The sequence below is a fragment of the Salvelinus sp. IW2-2015 genome, linkage group LG4q.2 (assembly GCF_002910315.2).
Source record: "Salvelinus sp. IW2-2015 linkage group LG4q.2, ASM291031v2, whole genome shotgun sequence".
Classification (NCBI taxonomy): domain Eukaryota; kingdom Metazoa; phylum Chordata; class Actinopteri; order Salmoniformes; family Salmonidae; genus Salvelinus; species Salvelinus sp. IW2-2015.
Genome location: NC_036843.1, coordinates 10,799,959 through 10,820,120, shown reverse-complemented (window position 1 = coordinate 10,820,120; position 20,162 = coordinate 10,799,959). Strand labels below are relative to the sequence as shown.

General features: G+C 43.2%; 2 protein-coding genes across 2 annotated transcripts; one reads left to right on the top strand and one right to left on the bottom strand.

Annotated features, from left to right (window-relative positions):
- Positions 1–5,279: 5,279 nt before the first annotated feature.
- On the bottom strand, positions 5,280–8,273 carry fam161b (FAM161 centrosomal protein B). The gene is given in 18 exon segments (XM_023986250.3): positions 5,280–5,719; positions 5,987–6,159; positions 6,302–6,401; positions 6,501–6,586; positions 6,589–6,632; positions 6,635–6,678; positions 6,780–6,879; positions 6,983–7,027; positions 7,030–7,070; positions 7,072–7,132; positions 7,135–7,278; positions 7,281–7,310; positions 7,432–7,656; positions 7,659–7,709; positions 7,712–7,859; positions 7,861–7,936; positions 8,034–8,173; positions 8,175–8,273. Coding segments are annotated over 18 exon segments (1,680 nt in total). The 3' UTR covers positions 5,280–5,646.
- Positions 8,274–9,170: 897 nt separating this feature from the next.
- Positions 9,171–19,456, top strand: coq6 (coenzyme Q6 monooxygenase). Its single transcript, XM_023986638.2, has 12 exons — positions 9,171–9,541; positions 9,921–10,055; positions 12,962–13,020; positions 14,674–14,800; positions 16,036–16,166; positions 16,277–16,384; positions 16,465–16,527; positions 16,624–16,731; positions 17,503–17,705; positions 18,015–18,130; positions 18,465–18,631; positions 19,318–19,456. The coding sequence occupies exons 1-12, from the start codon at positions 9,343–9,345 to the stop codon at positions 19,345–19,347; spliced, it is 1,446 nt and encodes a 481-aa protein (XP_023842406.1). The 5' UTR covers positions 9,171–9,342; the 3' UTR covers positions 19,348–19,456.
- The last annotated feature ends 706 nt before the right edge of the window (positions 19,457–20,162 follow it).

Genomic DNA, 20,162 nt, shown 5'->3' with positions numbered 1-20,162 from the left:
GGTTTGCTGATGTCAACGTTGTGAACAGAGTGCCCCTAGGTGGCAGTAGGGTTATGGTATGGGCAGGCATAAGCTACGGACAACGAAAACAATTGCATTTTATTAATGGCAATTTGAATGCACAGAAATAACGTGACGAGATCCTGAGGCCCACCTCATGTTTCAGCATGATAATGCAAAGCCTCATGTCGCAAGGATCTGTACACAATTCCTGGAAGCTGAAAATGTCCAGGATCTACATGGATTGCATACTTACCATACATGTCACCCATTGAGCATGTTTGGGATGTTCTGGATCGACCTGTATGACAGCATGTTCCAGTTCCCACCAATATCCAGCAACTTCGCAAAGCCATTGAAGAGGAGTGGGACAACATTCCACAGGCCACAATCAACAGCCTGATCAACTCTATGAGAAGATGTGTCGCCATGCATGAGGCCAGAGACACTTGATTTGGAGCACTTGAAGCAATTTCATAATGCAATGTGTGGGAATGTTAATATTGTAGCTGAAGTAATAACAGACCTGAGGGCTCCACTTTTGTAAAATGGTACATGGTAATTGTTTAACTGCTTGGAGAGGCGTATTCTCAGACACCAGATAACCAAGTCTGATGGCCAAATTTAGAGGATGTCATTACCCCACATAAGAGATGTTTTTCTCAACCATGTTATTACTTGCATCATTTAAATGCTTGATCAAATTTTTCATTACATACAGTACCAGTCAAAAGTTTGGACACCTACTCATTCAAGGGATTTTCTTTATTTTTACTATTTTCTACATTGTAAAAAAATGGTGAAGACATCAACACTATGAAATAACACATATGGAATCATGTAGTAACCAAAAAAGTGTTATATTTAAGAAATAAGGCACAAGGGGATGTGGTATATGGCCAATTTACCATGGCTAAGGGCTGTTCTTAGGCACACGCATCACGGAGTACCTGGACACAGCCACTAGCCGTGGAATATTGGCCATATACCAACAACCCCCGAGGTGCCTTATTGCTATTATAAACTGGTTACCAACGTAATTAGAGCAGTAATAATAACTGTTTTGTCATACAGTCTGATATACCATGGCTATCAGGCAATCGGCATTCAGGGCTCGAACCACCCAGTTTATCATTTATATTTGAGATTGTTCAAAGTCGCCACCCTTTGCCTTGATGACAGCTTTGCACACTCTTGGCATTCTCTCAACCAGCTTCATGAGGTAGTCACTTGGAATGCATTTCAATTAACAGGTATGCCTTGTTAATTTGTGGAATGTCTTTCCTTAATGCGTTTGAGCCAATCAGTTGTGTTGTGACAAGGTTGGGGTGGTATACAGAAGCCCTATTTGCCCTATTTGGTAAAAGACCAAGTCCATATTATGGCAAGAATAGCTCAAATAAGAGAAATGACAGTCCATCATTACTTTAAGACATGAAGGTCAGTCAATCCAGAAAATGTAAAGAACTTTGAATATGCAGTCGCAAAAACCATCAAGCGTTAGGATGAAACTGGCTCTCACGAGGACCTCCACAGGAAGGAAAACTCAGAGGTACCTCTGCTGCAGAGCATAAGTTCATTAGAGTTACCAGCCTCAGAAATTGCAGCCCAAATAAATGCTTCACAGAGTTCAAGTAACAGACACATTTCAACATCAACTGTTCAGAGGAGACTGAGTGAATCAGGCCTTCGTGGTCGAATTGCTGCAAAGAAATCACTATTATAGGACACCAATAAGAAGAGACTTGCTTGGGCCAAGAAACACGAGCAATGGACATTATACCGGTGGAAATCTGTCCTTTGGTCTGATGAGTCCAAATTTGAGATTTTTGATTCCAACCGCCGTGTCTTTGTGAGACGCAGAGTAGGCGAACGGATGATCTCCGCATGTGTGGCTCCTACCATGAAGCATGGAGGAGAAGGTGTGATGGTGCTTTGCTGGTGACACTGTCGTGATTTATTCGAATTTAACACTTAACCAGCATGGCTACCACAGTATTCTGCAGCGATACGCCATCCCATCTGGTTTGCGCTTAGTGGAACTATCATTTGTTTTTCAACAGAACAATGACCCAACACACCTCCAGGCTGTGTAAGGGGTATTTGACCAAGGAGAGTGATGGAGTGCTGCATCAGATGACCTGACCTCCACAATCACCATACCTCAACCCAATTGAGATGGTTTGGGATGAGTTGGACCGCAAAGTGAAGGAAAAGCAGCCAACAAGTGCTCAGCATATGTGGGAACTCCTTCAAGACTGTTGAAAAAGCATTCCTCATGAAGTTGGTTGAGAGAATGCCAAGAGTGTGCAAAGCTGTCATCAAGGCGAAGGTTGGGTACTTTGATATGTTTAATACTTTTTTGGTTACTACATGATTCCATATGTGTTATTTCATAGTTTTGATGTCTTCACTGTTATTCTACCATGTAGAAAATAGTAAACATATAGAAAAACCCTTGAATGAGTAGGTGTGTCCAAACTTTTGACTGATACTGTAGGTTTTTGCCACCACATTTAAAGTAAGCATGCTATTGAACAGCATTTCTCTACTATTCTCTGGGTCAGAGGGGTGATAGTGTTGCATTTCTTATGATCTTATGCTGTTAGCCATGGCATTCTTTGTATGTATAGTAACTGCTGTGTGGAATGCCATAGATGGTGCACAGCAGTCTCCTGCTGGACCACTGGATGGTGTAAGGAGGGAAAACATGGTTTCCATGACAACCTCACTGGAGCCCTTGAACCTCTGACATGTGATTTTTGAGCTCTCATGGAGGTGACTGCATCTATCATTCAAGAGTCTCCTACCGATGTGAACCCCACAGCTGGTTTGATTGTTTGGCTTTTATTGTTGGTCCACTGTAGAGTGAGCTCAGTTAGGGGAAAGACCATAAGCTGTCAATGACTCCCATACTCCCGTCTTCATCTGAACTCATCCAAACATTTTGAGCGGGGACTTAAACACATCATGTGTCTCTGATGGTACCCCCCAAATGACCATCTGAGCTGGTCTCCATGGAGACAGCAAGGTATGGCTCTGGAATGATGTTCTGCTGCCAGCTACAGTGTGCAGGGATCCGCTATAATAATGGCTGCTGTCAGCTTCTTTGAGTGTTTTTCAGCAGCCAACTCCAAAATGATATCCAGTTATGTACATATTCAGATGTTTCCATCTGGTTAGCAAAATCCCATCAATTCTTTGCAGTAAGCTGCTTCAGCTCACAGTGGAGACCAGTACAAAACCCCATTTGATGTGGGACTGGGCAGAGAGCAGTGCACTGACATGCCCTTTGTGATGGCAGATGACTGGCTAGGCCTATTTACTTAACTGGCACTGTAGTTTCTGAAATAGCCAGATACTTTAACCAAAGCATCCGAGAAAGTACAATTTCAGATGATTCCTGTCCTTATACAGTGCCTTGCAAAAGTATTCATCCCCCTTGCCGTTTTTCCTATTTTGTTGCATTACAACCTGTAATTTAAATCGATTTTTGGGGGATTTCATGTAATGGACATACACAAAATAGTCCAAATTGGTGAAGTGAAATGAAAAAAATTACTTGTTTCAAAAAATGAGTTAAAAATAATTCCTGAAAAGTTGTTTGTGCATATGTATTCACCCCCTTTGCTATGAAGCCCCTAAATAAGATCTGGTGCAACCAATTACCTTCATAAGTCACATAATTAGTTAAATAAAGTCCACCTGTGTGCAATCTATGTGTCACATGATCAGTCACATGATCTCAGTATATATACACCTGTTCTGAAAGGCCCCAGAGTCTGCAACACCACCAAGCAAGCGGCACCATGAAGACCAAGGTGCTCTCCAAACAGGTCAAGGACAAAGTTGTGGAGAAGTACAGATCAGGGTTGGGTTATAAAAATATATCAGAAACTTTGAATATCCCACAAAGCACCATTAAATCCATTATTAAAAACTGGAAAGAATATGGCACCACAACAAACCTGCCAAGAGAGGGCCGCCCACCAAAACTCACGGACCAGGCAAGGAGGGCATTAATCAGAGCGGCAACAAAGAGACCAAAGATAACCCTGAAGGAGCTGCAAAGCTCCACAGCAGAGATTGGAGTATCTGTCCATAGGACCACTTTAAGCTGTACGCTCCACGGAGTTGGGCTTTACGGAAGAGTGGCCAGAAAAACGCCATTGCTTTTGGTGTTTGCCAAAAGGCATGTGGGAGACTCCCCAAACATATGGAAGAAGGTACTCTGGTCAGATGAGACTAAAAAATGTTTTGGGGCCATCAAGGGAAACGCTATGTCTGGCTCAAACCCAACCCCTCTCATCACCCCGAGAACACCATCCAGCATCATGCTGTGGGGATGTTTTTCATCAGCATGGACTGGGAAACTGGTCAGAATTGAAGGAATGATGGATGGTGCTAAATACAGGGAAATTCTTGAGGGAAACCTCTTTCAGTCTTCCAGAGATTTGAGACTGGGATGGAGGTTCACCTTCCAGCAGGACAATGACCCTAAGCATACTGCTAAAGCAACACTCGAGTGGATTAAGGGGAAATTTAAATGTCTTGGAATGGCCTAGTCAAAGCCCAGACCTCAATCCATTTGAGAATCTGTGGTATGACTTAAAGATTGCTGTACACCAGCGGAACCCATCCAACTTGAAGGAGCTGGAGCAGTTTTGCCTTGAAGAACGGGCAAAAATCCCAGTGGCTAGATATGCCAAGCGTATAGAGACATACCCCAAGAGACTTGCAGCTGTAATTTCTGCAAAAGGTGGCTCACAAAGTATTGACTTTTTGGGGGGGGGGGTGAATAGTTATGCACGCTCAAGTTTTCAGTTTGTCTTATTTCTTGTTTGTTTCACAATAAAAAATATTTTGCATCTTCAAAGTGGTAGGCATGTTGTGTAATTCAAATGATACAACCCCCCCAAAATCTATTTTAATTCCAGGTTGAAAGGCAACAAAATAGGAAAAATGCCAAGGGCGGGTGAATACTTTAGCAAGCCACTGTAGGACCTGTCCATTGCCAAAATATTTATGGGCTTGCTCAAACAGAATTTGACGAATACAACTAGACAGCATGACAGATTGAATATGTACTACTGTACTGCAATGTCACTGAGACCACTGTCAGCACTCTGATTTCAAAGTGAGGGATGATATATTAACTACACCAGGACCAGTCAGAATCCATAGCATTGTAGGCCTATTTTTGTTTTCAAACACTTTTTTTCTGGTTACCAAGTAGTTCTCTATAATGCCATGTTAAATTAATTTCATAAAACCAAATAAGCCTTTGATATTCAGTTTTAATAAGGTTTAAATATTATGCCGCCAAACATTTAATATGCCATAATCCCCTACCATTGTAAAATGTCAACATATAACATTCTAAATTACTTATAAACATATACAGTTCCATAAACCTTTATTCATTTTCTCACATTTGCTCCATTTAATATAAATTTAACAGCTCCAGAGGCCAGATGTCCCCATTTTAGAAATAGCATAAATCATAAGAAAACATGTCAGACAGTCCAAGACTGGGTCAACATAGTTAAACTACACTACAATTATTTTAGAACATAGTGCTCTTTGAAGCAGAATAGCTATATGAAGTTCCATTACATGCCGGGTCTACCTTTTTGATCAATGCATTTATTCCACTCTGGTTTTCATGCTCTCTTCCTCTACCTCTTCAATTTTCTCCCCGACGTCTACGTTTCCATCCCTAAATCAGACATGTCGGTTAGAAAATGTCTATATTGTAACTGCATCAAAGTTTTGCTTGACTGCAGTATTTTGTCTTCTCTTCACTAAAGACTTTACAACAGTCTCACAGTATTATGTAATGCAACATTGTATATAGAACTATACCACATGGCGTCCGTGGATTTCCAGCTGCAGTGGTATTCCTATTGGCATTAGATATTGTATGACTAAAACTAATTGTTAGTTGGAAGACACTGCGACACACACTTGTTGTCATTGTAGGTACCTTTTCTCCATGTCACTCTCAACACTTTGGTCATCAACATCGTCATTGTCATCCAATATGAAGACTGGTGCCGTTCCAAACTCTTCTCCCTTTGTTTTGACAAACTGCTCATTCAAACCAGCTTCCCTCAGCTTGTCTCTGTATATACGCTCCGCGTCAACCTTGGCGTTTTTCTAGAGCAATTCCATCAAAGGCCAGGGAATAGACAAGGTGCACAACAGTAAATAATACAACAATTGACCGCTTAAAGGCTCTTCTCAAGTGTTTGCAATTCCAGAAAATGAGTTTCCAGGTCAATGCAAGCCCATAGTTTACCTGGGACACCTGTTCAAACAGGTAAGGACGGACAGTTACTCTGGCCTTCATATCCTGTAGCTCCTTCTTATACTCTCTCGTCCTTTGTTGGTCGGCCTCCCTACATGTACAGAGCCACATAAACATTAAGTACAGATTAACAACTCTTTAATCAGTCTGTTCTTTTCTGTTTTCATCTGAGGAATTTCCCAGTACTCACCGGTGCTGTTTCAGCTTCTCATGATACACCTCTTTCAGGCTGCTATGAGGGTCCATGACCTTGGCGCGGACAGCCAACGTGCTTCTTCCATGGCACTGAGACCTCTCCTATGTCTCCGCATCCACTCTACACCTCCTGCTCCTTGCTCTCTTTCTGCTCCACAGACTTTCTGATGGACCAGGGAGAGGACAGGACAGAGATGAGTATGACTATGTCCTGTATCTACTATTGAGACAGACACACCAGAATGAAGTTCACAGTTCCCTTTTACCTAATGGCATACAGCGTTTCCTTGCTGCATCTGTGATGTAGGTGGGAAGCGTATCTGTGGACAGTGATGTTAAGCTCCAAAGGAATTGCTTCTTCAAAACGGCACTGACTATGGGTTCTGAGGACAAAAATAATACAAGGAAACAAAACGTTTCCAAAGATACAAAGAGACATTTAATTTCAAGTTCTATTTGCAGAGTTCTACAGTAAGCTCACCTGTTCTTTTTCAGAGCTCTTTCTGCTTGGTCTTGAAGCAGAGTTGACGTCCGCAGGTGGAAGGGCTGACACTTGGTAACATTTCCTCTCTGCCCTCTTCAGTGATCCTCTGAAAGGCCTTGTGCAGCTGTCAAAATCAGGGACCTGGAGTTGGTCTTTGGCTGGAAGGTAGGCTTCTGATCCAGAAGGCCAGAACCTCCTTCTTAGTCCGTTGGGGGTGCAGGCTCCGGTTCTCAGTATGATTTGGTCTCTATAGGTGCTGTGGACTTCCTCAAAGTCTCCTGGGCCTCAGCTGGATGCGTACCGTCCTGCGCAGCTCCTCCTCTACAGAGCATACAGAATTTAGTGAGAAAACTTAAGATTTAGGGAAGATTATAATACTTTTATAATAACAATTTACTGCACCTAACAAGATCTCTGGAGATATATTATTTAGGCAACACACCTTTTAAATGCTCAGAGACAGCATGGTCTTTGATTGCTTCTCGGTATTGGTTTCCTGACATTGGTGCTTTTTGAGACTGTGCCACCGTGCTTATCATTTGCATCAGCTTCTCTCTCTTCTTCTCATCTCTCTCCAGGAAGCTGAAGGGTTTCTGCATGGAGAGCAGGAAGTCCCTCCTCTGTTCATGGCCTTCCTTCCTCTCTCTCTGCCGCACCTGCGTCATCCATCATAGAGGGGCAAAAACACATGGCCAGGCACAGGAACAGCACGAAACTTCTCTGACATTCCGCCTCCTTCTTCTCCTCTTTGCTTAGTGTTGAGCTGCTCGTTTCTGTTGGTCCTTGGTCTGAAAGTGCTGTGTCCTCTGTGTGAAACAGTTGTGTCAGAAGCCCAGGCTGCAAGGATGTGACAAACCTCCCTGACTGTCTGAAGCTGTGTGGATTTCCTGCAGTAGACCTACCTACCTGACACCAGTTCAGACAGGGAACTGGATTTCCTCGGTCCCCTACATTTGAGATTGTTTTATTAACATAGAACAATAGGATATTGAGACTCTATAAAACAAATATATTGTATAATATTTGCATCATTGGTGACTTGACATACCTGCCTGAGAGCTGAAAAACAGGTCCAGTTGTCTGTCAGCACTAGACTTCCTGTCGAAGCCTGCTGACAGCATAGAGTTCTGCTGGATCCTTTTCTCAGCCCTCTCTGTTCCTTCTGTCTCCTGCAGCTGCTGCTTTGTAGGCCTCCTTCATCTCTGTAGTTGGTGCAGGCAGCAGCCCTGAACTCAGGCATCCTCCAGAAAGCCTGCAGGTCAGCCATGTTCTCTGCTCTTGCATCCTAGCAGCAGTGTGTCCTCCTGAACCCAAATTCACCAAACAGCTATGGAAAGAAGGAAAAAGGGGAAGATATTTTGAATTATATCAAAAACACCTAATCAAAAACACCTCCCACAGTGAATAAACCCTTGTTTAGATCAGACATTTATTTCCATAGAACTGTGTCCCACATTTGATCAATTAATGATCATTAATAAATGTGAAAAGTATGCAAAACTCAGCAGCACATGATGTGACCTCCGCAAGGTTGCCCTAGCAACCAAATTGCCTCCAAAACATTGCCAGAGAAGTCTATTTATATGTCTATGTTAACATAGTAGGCTACATGCTAAACTGTTTTAGGGGCAAAAATGTGTATTGTTACACAATGCATAACTACAATACATATTGAGATGACAATTTGGAATATTGCAAAATAGAAAATATAACCTGATGCTCGTGCACTTTAAAACTACAGCATACTTATTCAGGATTATTATTATTGCCATTGTTGTCCATCCTCTTGCTTCTCTGCTTCACAACAAAGACGTCATGTATCGACATCATATATTGATTGTTACAAAGTAATAACTTCGAATCAATGGATGATGTTCGCTACTTGTTGTCAAAGCTAAGATATTTGACTCCACCCCCTGGAACTCTCTAATGTTTCTGATGGCTGACAAGTAAAACGCTTGCGGTATCTCGATCTATACCTCAGTGATCTCGATTGGGCACTATCATGTTGACACATTTGTAACACATTTTTTTATTCAAGAAGCGCCTTAACTATCCCTTCTACATTGTCCTCCTGAATAAAACGGAATTATGTTTAAATATCAATAGCACCAAAGTGCGGACAACTTGTGAAGTGAAACTAGTGCGGTTCCTTTTTCTGATTGGTTGAGCACTACAGGAAGTACTTGCCTCTTACGTATGTCAAAATATACAACATGGCTGCATTATAGAATGGACACAGCTGCGATTAGTAGGACATATTCAAGGGGAAACATTTAGTTCTGATTCTAAACAATACAGTTTGAGTTGTTTAAGGGTTAGACGAGTACCACGTCGTTACGTTGTTTTAAAGATGCATAGTCTCACTAAAACGGCACTATCTTTCAAAGGAATCGGGCGGCGGTGTGTTGCTCTGAACCGTTTTTCAGAAACAAGAATCATTTGCAGAGGACTCACGTGCGCAGCAGAACATGGGGAACATGAAAATGAGCTCTATGATGTCATTATATCTGGAGGAGGGATGGTTGGGACCGCTATGGCTTGTTCTTTAGGTGAGTCAAGGTGATCTCCTGATGCTGCCCAGTCAAACAACCCCTCTGCCCCTATTTGCCCCCATCTAAAGGAGGAGGAGCCGTAATTCCGCTCCTGGATGCAAATTCTCAGACTTCATTCTCACAACTAAATTGCAGTTGTGGCTTTGCTGCTGATTTACACCATACAGCATTTGCCTTAGTTCTGTGTTGCTAAACAAGTAAGGTATAATTAAGACAAACATGCAGAGGAACTTTCATTTCTTGTTCTCATGGCACCACTAGTGATGCCAAAATGTAGGCTATATCAATGCTACTCCCACCACAACTTTTAATCTGTCTGTTTATCATTTTGGACGGAGCATCAATCAATTTCATGCATCCTCATTATTGTTGACAGGCTTGGATCCAAACTTGGAGGGGAAGAAGATTCTTTTGCTTGAGGCAGGCAACAAGAAAGTGATGGACAAGGTCCCAGACGCCTACAGTACAAGAGTCAGCTCCATCAGCCCGGGCTCTGCCACCCTCCTCAGTGGTACACAACCATATTACGAAACACTATTATCACGTTCCCTGAGAAAGTAATCTCTCTAATGGCATTAGAAGCTCTGTTTTCCATTGGCAGCCAATGGCATCAGAAAAATGTAGGGAACCTCTCTGCATACAGATAGACATGGCTGCAATAGTATGAGCTTCATAAAGTACAGTAGGGGTGAAGAGTTGTGTGTAGATAGTTTGGTAGTTGTCTATTATTTGTCAGGGTTGGTTTATTGGTTTATCCATTTAAAAAGAACAAACAGTACATCTTGTCCAATGACAAAATAGCTCATGTTTAAGTGGCCAGCTTCCTGTCTGATTAAGCCTATTTGTGGTGTGGCTCAGCATTAAAAGGTTGTCAGGAAGTAGGTTAGTGATCAGGCCCAGCTTGTCTAGTCACACATGCTTAGCAGGGATCATATCTGGACTCTAGTCTACATCAATCATTGATGGGATCCTCTCAACTATTATTCATGTCTCCTTGGGTTTTAATTGACACCCTGATGATGTACTGCATGTCAGTAAGGAAGTGAAGGAAGTGATTTGGATACCCATGGCCATGTCAAGCCCAGTTAAATTGACTTGGATGTATACTGAACAAAAATGTAAACGCAACATGCAACCATTTCCAAGATTTTACTGAGTTACAGTTCATATAAGGAAATCAGTCAATTTAAATAAATTCATTAGGCCCTAATCTATGGATTTCACATAACTGGGAATACATACACTACATGGTCAAAAGTATGTGGTCAGCTGCTGGTCAAACATCTCATTCCAAAATCATGGGCATTAATATGGAGTTGGTCCCCCCTTTGCTGCTATAACATCCCCCACTCTTCTGGGAAGGCTTTCCACTAGATGTTGAAACGTTGCTGCGGGGACTTGCTTCCATTCAGCAACACTGATGTTGGGCGATTAGGCCTAGCTCGCAGTCTGCGTTCCAATTCATCCCAAAGGTGTTCGATGGGGTGGGGGTCAGGGCACTGCAGGCCAGTCAAGTTCTTCCATACCAATCTTGACAAACCATTTATGTATGGACCTCGCTTTGTGCACGGGGGCATTGTCATGCTGAAACAGGAAAGGGCCTTCCACAAAGTTGGTAGAACAGAATTGTCTAGAATGTAATTGTATGCTGTTGCATTAGATTTCCCTTCACTGGAACTAAAGAGACTAGTCCGAACCATGAAAAACAGCCCCAGACAATTATTCCTCCACCACCAAACTTTACAGTTGGCACTATGCATTGGGGCTGGTAGCGTTCTCCTGGCATCCGCCAATCCCAGATTTGTCCGTCGGACTCCTAGATGAAGCGTGATTCATCACTCCAGAGAACACGTTTTCACTGCTCCGTAGTCCAATGGTGGCGAGCTTTACACCACTCCAACAATGCTTGGCATTGCACATGGTGATCTTAGACTTGTGTGCGGCTGCTCTGCCATGGAAACCCATTTCATGAAGCTCCCGAGGAACAGTTCTTGTGCTGTTTGGAACTCGGTAGTGAGTTTGGCAACCGAGGACAGATTCTTTTTACACGCTTCAGCACTCGGTGGGTCCCGTTCTGTGAGCTTGTGTGGCCTACCACTTCTCGGCTGAGCCATTGTTGATCCTAGACGTTTCCACTTCACAATAACAGCACTAACAGTTGACCGGGGAAGCTCAATTTATATATCTGTCAGCAACAGGTGTGGCTAAAATAGCAGAATCCACTAATTTGAAGGGGTGTGCACATACTTTTGGCCATGTAATGTATATGCATTTGTTGGTCACAGATACTTTTTATTTTTAAAGGTAGGGGCGTGGATCAGAACCAGTCAGTATCTGGTGTGACCACCATTTGCTTCGTGCAGCGTGACACATCTCCCTTGCATAGTGTTGATCAGGCTGTTGATTGTGGCCTGTGGAATGTTGTCCCACTCCTCTTCAATGGCTGTGCGTAGCTGCTGGATATTGGCGGGAACTGGAACACGCTGTTGTATACGTCGATCCAGAGCATCCAAAACAATGGGTGATATGTCTGGTGAGTTTGCAGGCCATGGAAGAACCTGGACATTTACAGCTTCCAGGAATTGTATACAGGTCTTTGCGACATGGGGCCGTGCATTATCATGCTGAAACATGAGGTGATGGCGGCGGATGAATGGCACGACAATGGGCTTCAGGATCTTGTCACGGTATCTCTGTGCATTCAAATTGCCATCGATAAAATACAATTCTGTTCGTTGCCCGTAGCTTATGCCTGCCTATACCCCACCGCCGTTGACATCAGCAAACAGCTTGCCCACACGACGCCATACATGTGATCTGCAGTTGTGAGGCCGGTTGGATGTACTGCCAAATATTCTAAAATGACATTGGAGGTGGCTTATGGTAGAGAAATGAACATTAAATTATCTGGCAACAGCACTGGTGGACATTCCTGCAGTCAGCATGCCAATCGCAAGCTGCCTCAAAACTTGAGATGTCTGTGGCATTGTGTTCAGTGACAAAACGGCACTTTTTATAGTGGCCTTTTATTGTCCCCAGCACAAGATGCACCTGTGTAATGATCATGCTGTTTAATCAGCTTCTTGATATGCCACACCTGTCAGGTGGATGGATTATCTTGGCAAAGGAGAAATACTCATGAACAGGGATGTAGACAAATTTGTGCTCAACTTTTGAGAGAAATAAGCTTTTCTGCATATGGAACATTTCAGGGATCTTTTACTTCAGCTGATGAAACATGGGACCAACACTTCACATGTTGCATTTATATTTTTGTTGACATCGCCCACTTGAGTTCTTGTCTCATTTAATCATACTCCTCTAACAAGTAATTATGGGGCTTGTATGCCTCATACATAACATCCCTAGATTTTATAGATCTTGTATTCTATTAAAATGTTGTGTGTGCCTTTTCAGGTGTTGGCGCATGGGATCACATTATGAACATGAGATGTAAGCCCTATCAGAAGATGCAGGTCAGTTCTTGGAAACACCAAGCCCTAAAGTAATTTTTTATTGAGAAGCCCATTTAAGTCGTTAGAGTTATACTGCTATATACTTACTCTCATTCTCCATGCATCAGTAACTTGTTTGGCTATAAAGTTTTAGGAAAATTGTATCTCCCCTGCCATTTAACCTCTACTCAATCATGTACTTTACAATGCCATTTCTCTCGAGCATGTAATTGTTCACAAAGAAAACGCAAACCCAATGGCGGTTTAAAACACGCATTTTGTTCATTCCTCTGCCCAATTTATACATCCTCAGAGGCCATGCAAATGCCAGGGTGCCTCAACCCCCAAAGGACAGGAGGTCAATTTAAAACGATGATCAAAACTCCCTGGCTTAGTGAAATGTTTGTTTTTTCCCCTCTGGCCACAATCAGAGTAATTATTTAATTAGGATTATATTTAATCGGAAAAATATCTATTTGGCATCTTCAACTAGGCGTTCATCCCCTGTGTGTACTAATTATAAAGATGAATGTGACAAGCAGGAGGCAGAAGATGGAAGATGACAGGATGTGTGGATGTCAGTAGCAAAGTGACCGTGTTTTACAGCTGTGGGCGCAGGCTGAGTCCCTTCTGTAAGATGTGGTCAGTTTATACCAAAGAAAAAAACACAGGGTTTCTCTCATGGCCAAGGATGTCATCATAAAATATAATATGGTGATTATAGTGATATACCTCTTCCATTTTACCTTAACTGCTCTGCTCCTTTTTTTGCTTGTTTGTTTGCAGATGCATATTACAAGGATAGAGTAGTGCGTTGAGGTTAACCCCAAAAAATCTTCATTCACTATCCTAAATAGTTAACTACTGGCTGAAGAAGGAAAAAGAACCTGAATATTAGTAGGCCATTTCCAATGGTCTCTCTCCTGTCTGGGTGTTAAGATGGAAAGATAAGCAGGTTTTAAAGCTCCCATTTGGGGATTTCTCCTAGCAAAGAGGACAATAAGTACATAGCAACACATTCCTTATCAACAGAAGTATATCTTTCTTCAACATAAAAACTCCTTGGAATTTGCGGTTTGGTTTCATTAAATCTTTCAAGCAGCCAACCACTTGTCACAAGTTGCAAACCCACCACCATTAGTGGTTTTCTGTAGGGTAAAACCCACTACTTTATGGCATGTTGGGGGGGAAAGTAGTTTAGCTGTGTTACTTCTGAATGATAAGGTCTGAGAGAGAGTCCTACATAAGCATAACCACTTCCCTGCGTCACATGAAAAGTCTTGTCATTTACCATCTCAGAAATGATGTGCCTCAATTATGTGTTCTATTTTGACACTCAACTTTTTTGGGATACATTAACCAATATTTACCCGCTCGTTAATGTTAACAAATGTGTTCTGTCGGGCCACAAATATTGCCATAAATCCACATCACAAATGGCATTTCATCGTGCATCAGTAAGCTCCCTAAGTCAACCATAGAAGGGTGTTGTTGACCTTTCTAGATCTTAGTTTGGTCATTTAAGTAGTGCCTGCCAAGCTCTGGCTGCAGCTGAACAAATTTGATGTGTTCAGTTCAATTAGGCTGTGGCTCTTTGGCCGGCTAAATATAGGGAATGGGGATGCATTTAAGGATAGAGTTGTTGACCACAGGGATAATTGATTTCTGATTTAGGTTTGGGATGCCTGCTCAGATGCCCTGATTACATTTGATAAGGAGAACCTGCAGGACGAGATGGCATACATTGTGGAGAACGACATCATTGTGGCAGCCCTGACGAAACAGCTGGAGAATCTCTCTGGTAAGAAAGCAGCGCCACACACAGTCCAGTTGCATTGCTGATTTTCCCATGAAACCCTCACTATGCACGAGTAGTGATGTGACTCTCCTTAGAAGACATATTGAGTTCATTGACATCCTGTTAATGAACACTGGGTCTGGCAGCTCATGTAATGTCACCACATTTGTTCCATCCTGTCCCTGTGTTTTGTTTATTTGTATTTTCCCCAGTGTCTGTTTTTAAAGACCAGTGCAGCTCTTGGACGCATCCATGTTTTTCCTGCTATTTCAATCAAGCTCCATATTTCCTGTGTGCCAGTTAGTGCACTCATAGACCGGGTGCCATGTAAAGGCACGTGCAGTTGTCCAATTACCTATTTCACATTGACATGTGCTCCCACGCCATTAAGGATGCTAAAGTGCTGACGGTGTGTTGTGCTGTATTGTTGTTGAAATTAGGACGACTTTTTGGAGGTTCAGAAATGAAACCTTAGCACTGCCTTGCGTCCGACTGTAAAACAGCATATTTATAAACGGGCTTTTCTACATTTTGCACTAAACAGATGTGTGGTTGCAGGCAGCAGGTTTTCCTTAAAGGCATCATGTTGGTCCTCTACTTAATTTTTTCTTCCTTTGGCCATGATGTTTCTCTGCTTCTGAGGCAGTACATGAAAAGCGTGCACTAAGCTAACTAGTTTGGTAGTAACTCTGCTCTCCAATCACTGCAGGCCAATATTTGTCGCTCGTGTTCAGGAACCAGTAGTCAATCTGCGGACGGGAACCTCTCCAAGTGGGCAACGCCAAGTGTAATTCCAGATACTTTCATGTTCGGGATGACCGACTACCGATAATTCAAAGAAAGTGGGAGTTTTGGTGCAATCCCAGCATGCGGAAAGTGTGGCATGGTCTGCTTGTAGATAAACACTATTAATCAATGCTATGCGGCAAGCCAAGACCATTAAGAAGATTGTCAATGTGAGCTTCGGCAGCTGGTCCCTGCCAGAGAGGGAAACCAGTGGTGTTTTACAAGGTGGTTTGTAGATCCTCCACTGCCTTAGTCACTTACAGCCAAACCTTACTCTCTTTTTTTCCTTTTTGGAGGAAACAAGTAGCAAAGTCTTGATTAGTGTGACCAATTGTGATGAAAAATACTTACTGGCCCCTTCCTTGTTTAGAGAAAATGATTCTCTGTGGTGAACCCAAAATCCCCTTGGCTCTGCTTTTGACCATTTCTTTTCTCTGTGTTCGGTCTCTCAGATCAGGTGAGGGTCCAGTACAAATCCAAGGTGGTGAAATACACCTGGCCCAAGTCCCACCAGGTAGCTGACGCCATCCCCTGGGTTCAGGTCATCCTGGCCAACGGACAGACTCTTCAAACCAAACTACTGGTCAGTCCATCCTGAGTAGTAACTCTTTTATTTTATGAATGTTTTTTTTGTTTTTTTGTCTTTGACCATAATGCTCTAGGATGTAACCGCTGTGATTGGCTGGTTTGCAGATTGGAGCAGATGGGCCAAATTCGATGGTAAGGCGGGAGGCGGGGATACCCACGGTCAAGTGGAATTACGACCAATCAGCTGTTGTGGCTGTCCTGCATCTGTCTGAGGTGAGATATACATCTTACAACCTGTCTATTTCATCAAGACACATGGAGGCCATACTAATTGTTATCATGTGTTTCTATAGCCAACAGAGAACAATGTTGCCTGGCAGAGGTTCCTTCCAACAGGCCCCATAGCAATGTTACCAGTAAGTTTGTATCATAGGTTCAAAGTGCAGCTGAGCTCTTTGCTTTTTTCTGTCCCTTAATTTTAACCAACTCCCCCTTCTCTCTTGTGGCTGTAGTTGTCGGACACAGAGAGCTCTCTGGTGTGGTCGACCAGCCACCGCCATGCTGAGGAGCTACTGCAGCTGGATGAGGAAAGCTTCGTGGACTCCATCAACACTGCCTTTGTGAGTCCCGGCCTGACCCCACCGAATCAAATAATGATGAGGAACAGGTGCCTTTATACAGCAGAGAAAGAAATGGATTTCTGATACATTTGTATGCGTTATGAATAGTACATTTATGAATGGAAATCCTCTTGTTACCAACATGCTGCAAGTGCACCAATGAACCGGTTAGTCAATGCCAATGGGTGCACTTGTCACTGTTTTCTGTCTACTCTACATCATACATGTAGACAATACCAACGTTTTGCCAGCCTAAAGTCGCTTTCCCAAGCCTACTATTTTTACTGGTCCTGCCGATGGGGTCACCACGGTTGTCATGCTTGGTTTCAGGCCTGGTTTGCTAATTAAACCTGTGGTCTGCCAGTTGGTCATTACTGCATGGAATGTTTTTTAAACTAAGCTAATTCAACAGCAGGCCTGACCAGCCTCTTCTTTTAATTAGCAAGGGTCCTGTAACGCTGCCAAACCATTTTGTTAGTGAGGAAAAGTACACTCACTCTGCATTTCTGCTCTAGTTTGTTTCTTTAACATCTCTCTTCTCTCTGTCTACCACACCCCTCTATCTCCCCTGTACCTCTCTGTCTCTACCTCTACCTGCTGTTTCTACCTCTCTCTTCTCTCTGTCTACCACGCCCCTCTATCTCTCCTGTACCTCTCTGTCTCTTCCTCTATTTGCTGTTTCTACCTCTCGCTATCTCTCTTCCTCTTTCCCTCCGTCTCTTCCTCTCTGTCTCTCTCTCTCTCTCTCTCTGTGTCGTCTCTTTCTGCCAGTGGAGTAATGAGAACCACAGTGAGCTGGTGGAGACTGCTGGCTCTCTGTTCCGCACTGCCCTGTCAGTCCTCATGCCTTCTGCAGGCTCGGCACGCCAGCTACCCCCCAGCGTGGCCGGGATTGGCCCAAAGAGTCGGGTCATGTTCCCCCTGGGCATGGGCCATGCGTCAGAGTACATCAGGCACCGGGTGGCACTCATTGGGTAAATCCCCACTCACCCCTGGGGACACGCCGTTATTGAACTTCACATCGGTTTGCTTTAGAAAATTGTGACTAATATTTGACCTGGCATTTTGTAAATGTAAGGATCATATGCCCTTATTCTATGAAGGTATAACAGGATCATATAAATAAAATAAAAAAGATACTTATCAACTGCATCAAAAAAAAGTAAGGGTTAATGCCTCTATCCAATTATTTCTGTCTATTTGAAGGGAATGCTTGCTTTGATCCTACCCTGTAGATGTGGTGACTAGATTTACACGGCGGAGGTCTTTATTTTTCTTTGCAGCGATGCAGCACACCGCGTCCACCCTCTAGCTGGCCAYGGAGCCAACCTGGGCTTTGGGGATGTGGCCTGCCTCACTCAGCTCCTGAGCCAGGCGGCCTTTAACGGGAAGGATCTGGGTTAGTGACTACCCTGAACAGACACCAAACACAGTAGCCGTAGCCAGTGGTTTCTCAGAAGCTCTTTTCCACAGCCCAGGCTGGGACTCTTGCTGTTGATCTTGATTATAAAAAGAACAGTATTTCTTCCAAAGTTTATTTGATGTTTTTTTCATACAGTTCTTGGCAGAAAGGACAGTTCACAGAAATGGAAATCCTGTTATGTGAATATTTTATTTGTTCTGAATAGTTCCAATGCAGAAAACACATTAACAATGTACACAGGTCCAGAAACTCTTTTCTCCATGATTTGTTAACCCCTGGTGTTTTGCTCTGCCTGTGTTGTGTTGAGCAGGGGCCATGCAGCACCTGTTGGGATATGAGACAGAGCGCCAGCGACACAACCTGCCCATGATGGCTGCCATCGACCTGATGAAACGACTGTACTCCACTAACGCTGCCCCCATGGTTGTCTTACGCACCTTCGGTCTGCAGGCCACCAATACACTGCCAGCCATGAAAGTTAGTATGCTGTCTCCTCTTTAACCCCACCTTTCTCGAATGTCATGTCCCTTGTCAAAGTGAACCCACAACACTTGTTCAAGTAGAAGCCATCTCTTCTTCCATTCCCAAGGTTTGGCCACATGTCAGAAGTAAGCTCCACTTTGGCTTCGTTCATGACCCCACCCGATCCTGACCTTTTTTCTGATTACATGTCTTTTTACTTCAGCTCTGCCTATAATTTCCATGGTTGTCAACTTACTACTACGGCAGCTTAGTTTAGCCCCAAATGTAGTGTTACAGAAAGTGTGTGGGTGGGATGCAGTGCTGGCCCCGGGGCTGCGTTACGGCGGTATTGACTTGTGTTTTCACACCCCTTTTATTACAGACCGCTGATGTGAAATGGCTTTATTCCCTACTAAGTGATTCAGACCAAAGCAACCGTAAATGGTTGTAGAGGCATTTCTCTCTGGAGACCCAAAGTTATGCTTGACATTTTTCCATATTAAATGTTCAGAGTTTACAGATCTTGTATACAGAGGTTTGTAGTGCCACTTTTTACACAGATGGGAAAGATGCTAGTCATCGTTTTTTGTAGAACTTGCTAGTGCTATACGTGGCTGTTGGATTCATGTATTTGTGGATAGGTATGGATGGATTGACAAAATGGATGTTTAGATTTGTGAGTTAATGTTCTTTCTCTCCAGGCTCAGATCATGGCGTTTGCAAGCAAGTGACACACACTGGTCCTGCCGTTGCAGTTTGATGGTACGCCAATGACTCTGTGAATGGAATGTAAAAGTGTAAATGAATAAAGTTATATTTTATGCTCTGTTATAACTTGAACACAGTTATTCCTGCACGTCTTTCTTTCTGTGTGAAGATGATTTTGGGGTTTTCCAAGCATTTCCGGGGCAGCAGGTAGCCTAGTGGTTACTAGGCCAACGCTCTAACCACTAGGCTACCGAAAGGTTGCTGGATCGAATCCCCGAGCTGACAAGGTAAAAATCTGTCATTCTGCCCCTGAACAAGGCAGTTAACCCACTGTTCCCAGGTAGGCCGTCATTGTAAATAAGAATTTGTTCTTAACTGACTTGCCTAGTTAAGGTTAAAAAAAAAAATCCTGTATCCGTTTCACAAAACATTATGAACACCTGCTCTTTCTTTGACAGACTAACCAGGTGAAAGCTTTCATCCCTTATTGATGTCACTTGTTAAATTCGCTTCAATCAGTGTAGATGAAGGGGAGGAGACGGGATAAAGAAGGATTTTTAAGCTTTGAGACAAGCGAGACGGAATGTGAATGTGTGCCATTCAGAGGGTGAACTATCAAGACAAAATATTTTAATTGCCTTTGAACGGGATATGGTTGTAGGTGCCGGACGCACTGGTTTGTGTCAAGAACTGCAACACTGCTGGGTGTTTCCTGTGTTTATTAAGAACGGTCCACCACCCAAAGGACATCCAGTCAACTTGACACAACTGTGGGACGCATTGGAGTCAACATGGGCCAGCATCCCTGTTGAACAATTTCAACACAAAGTCCTGATGA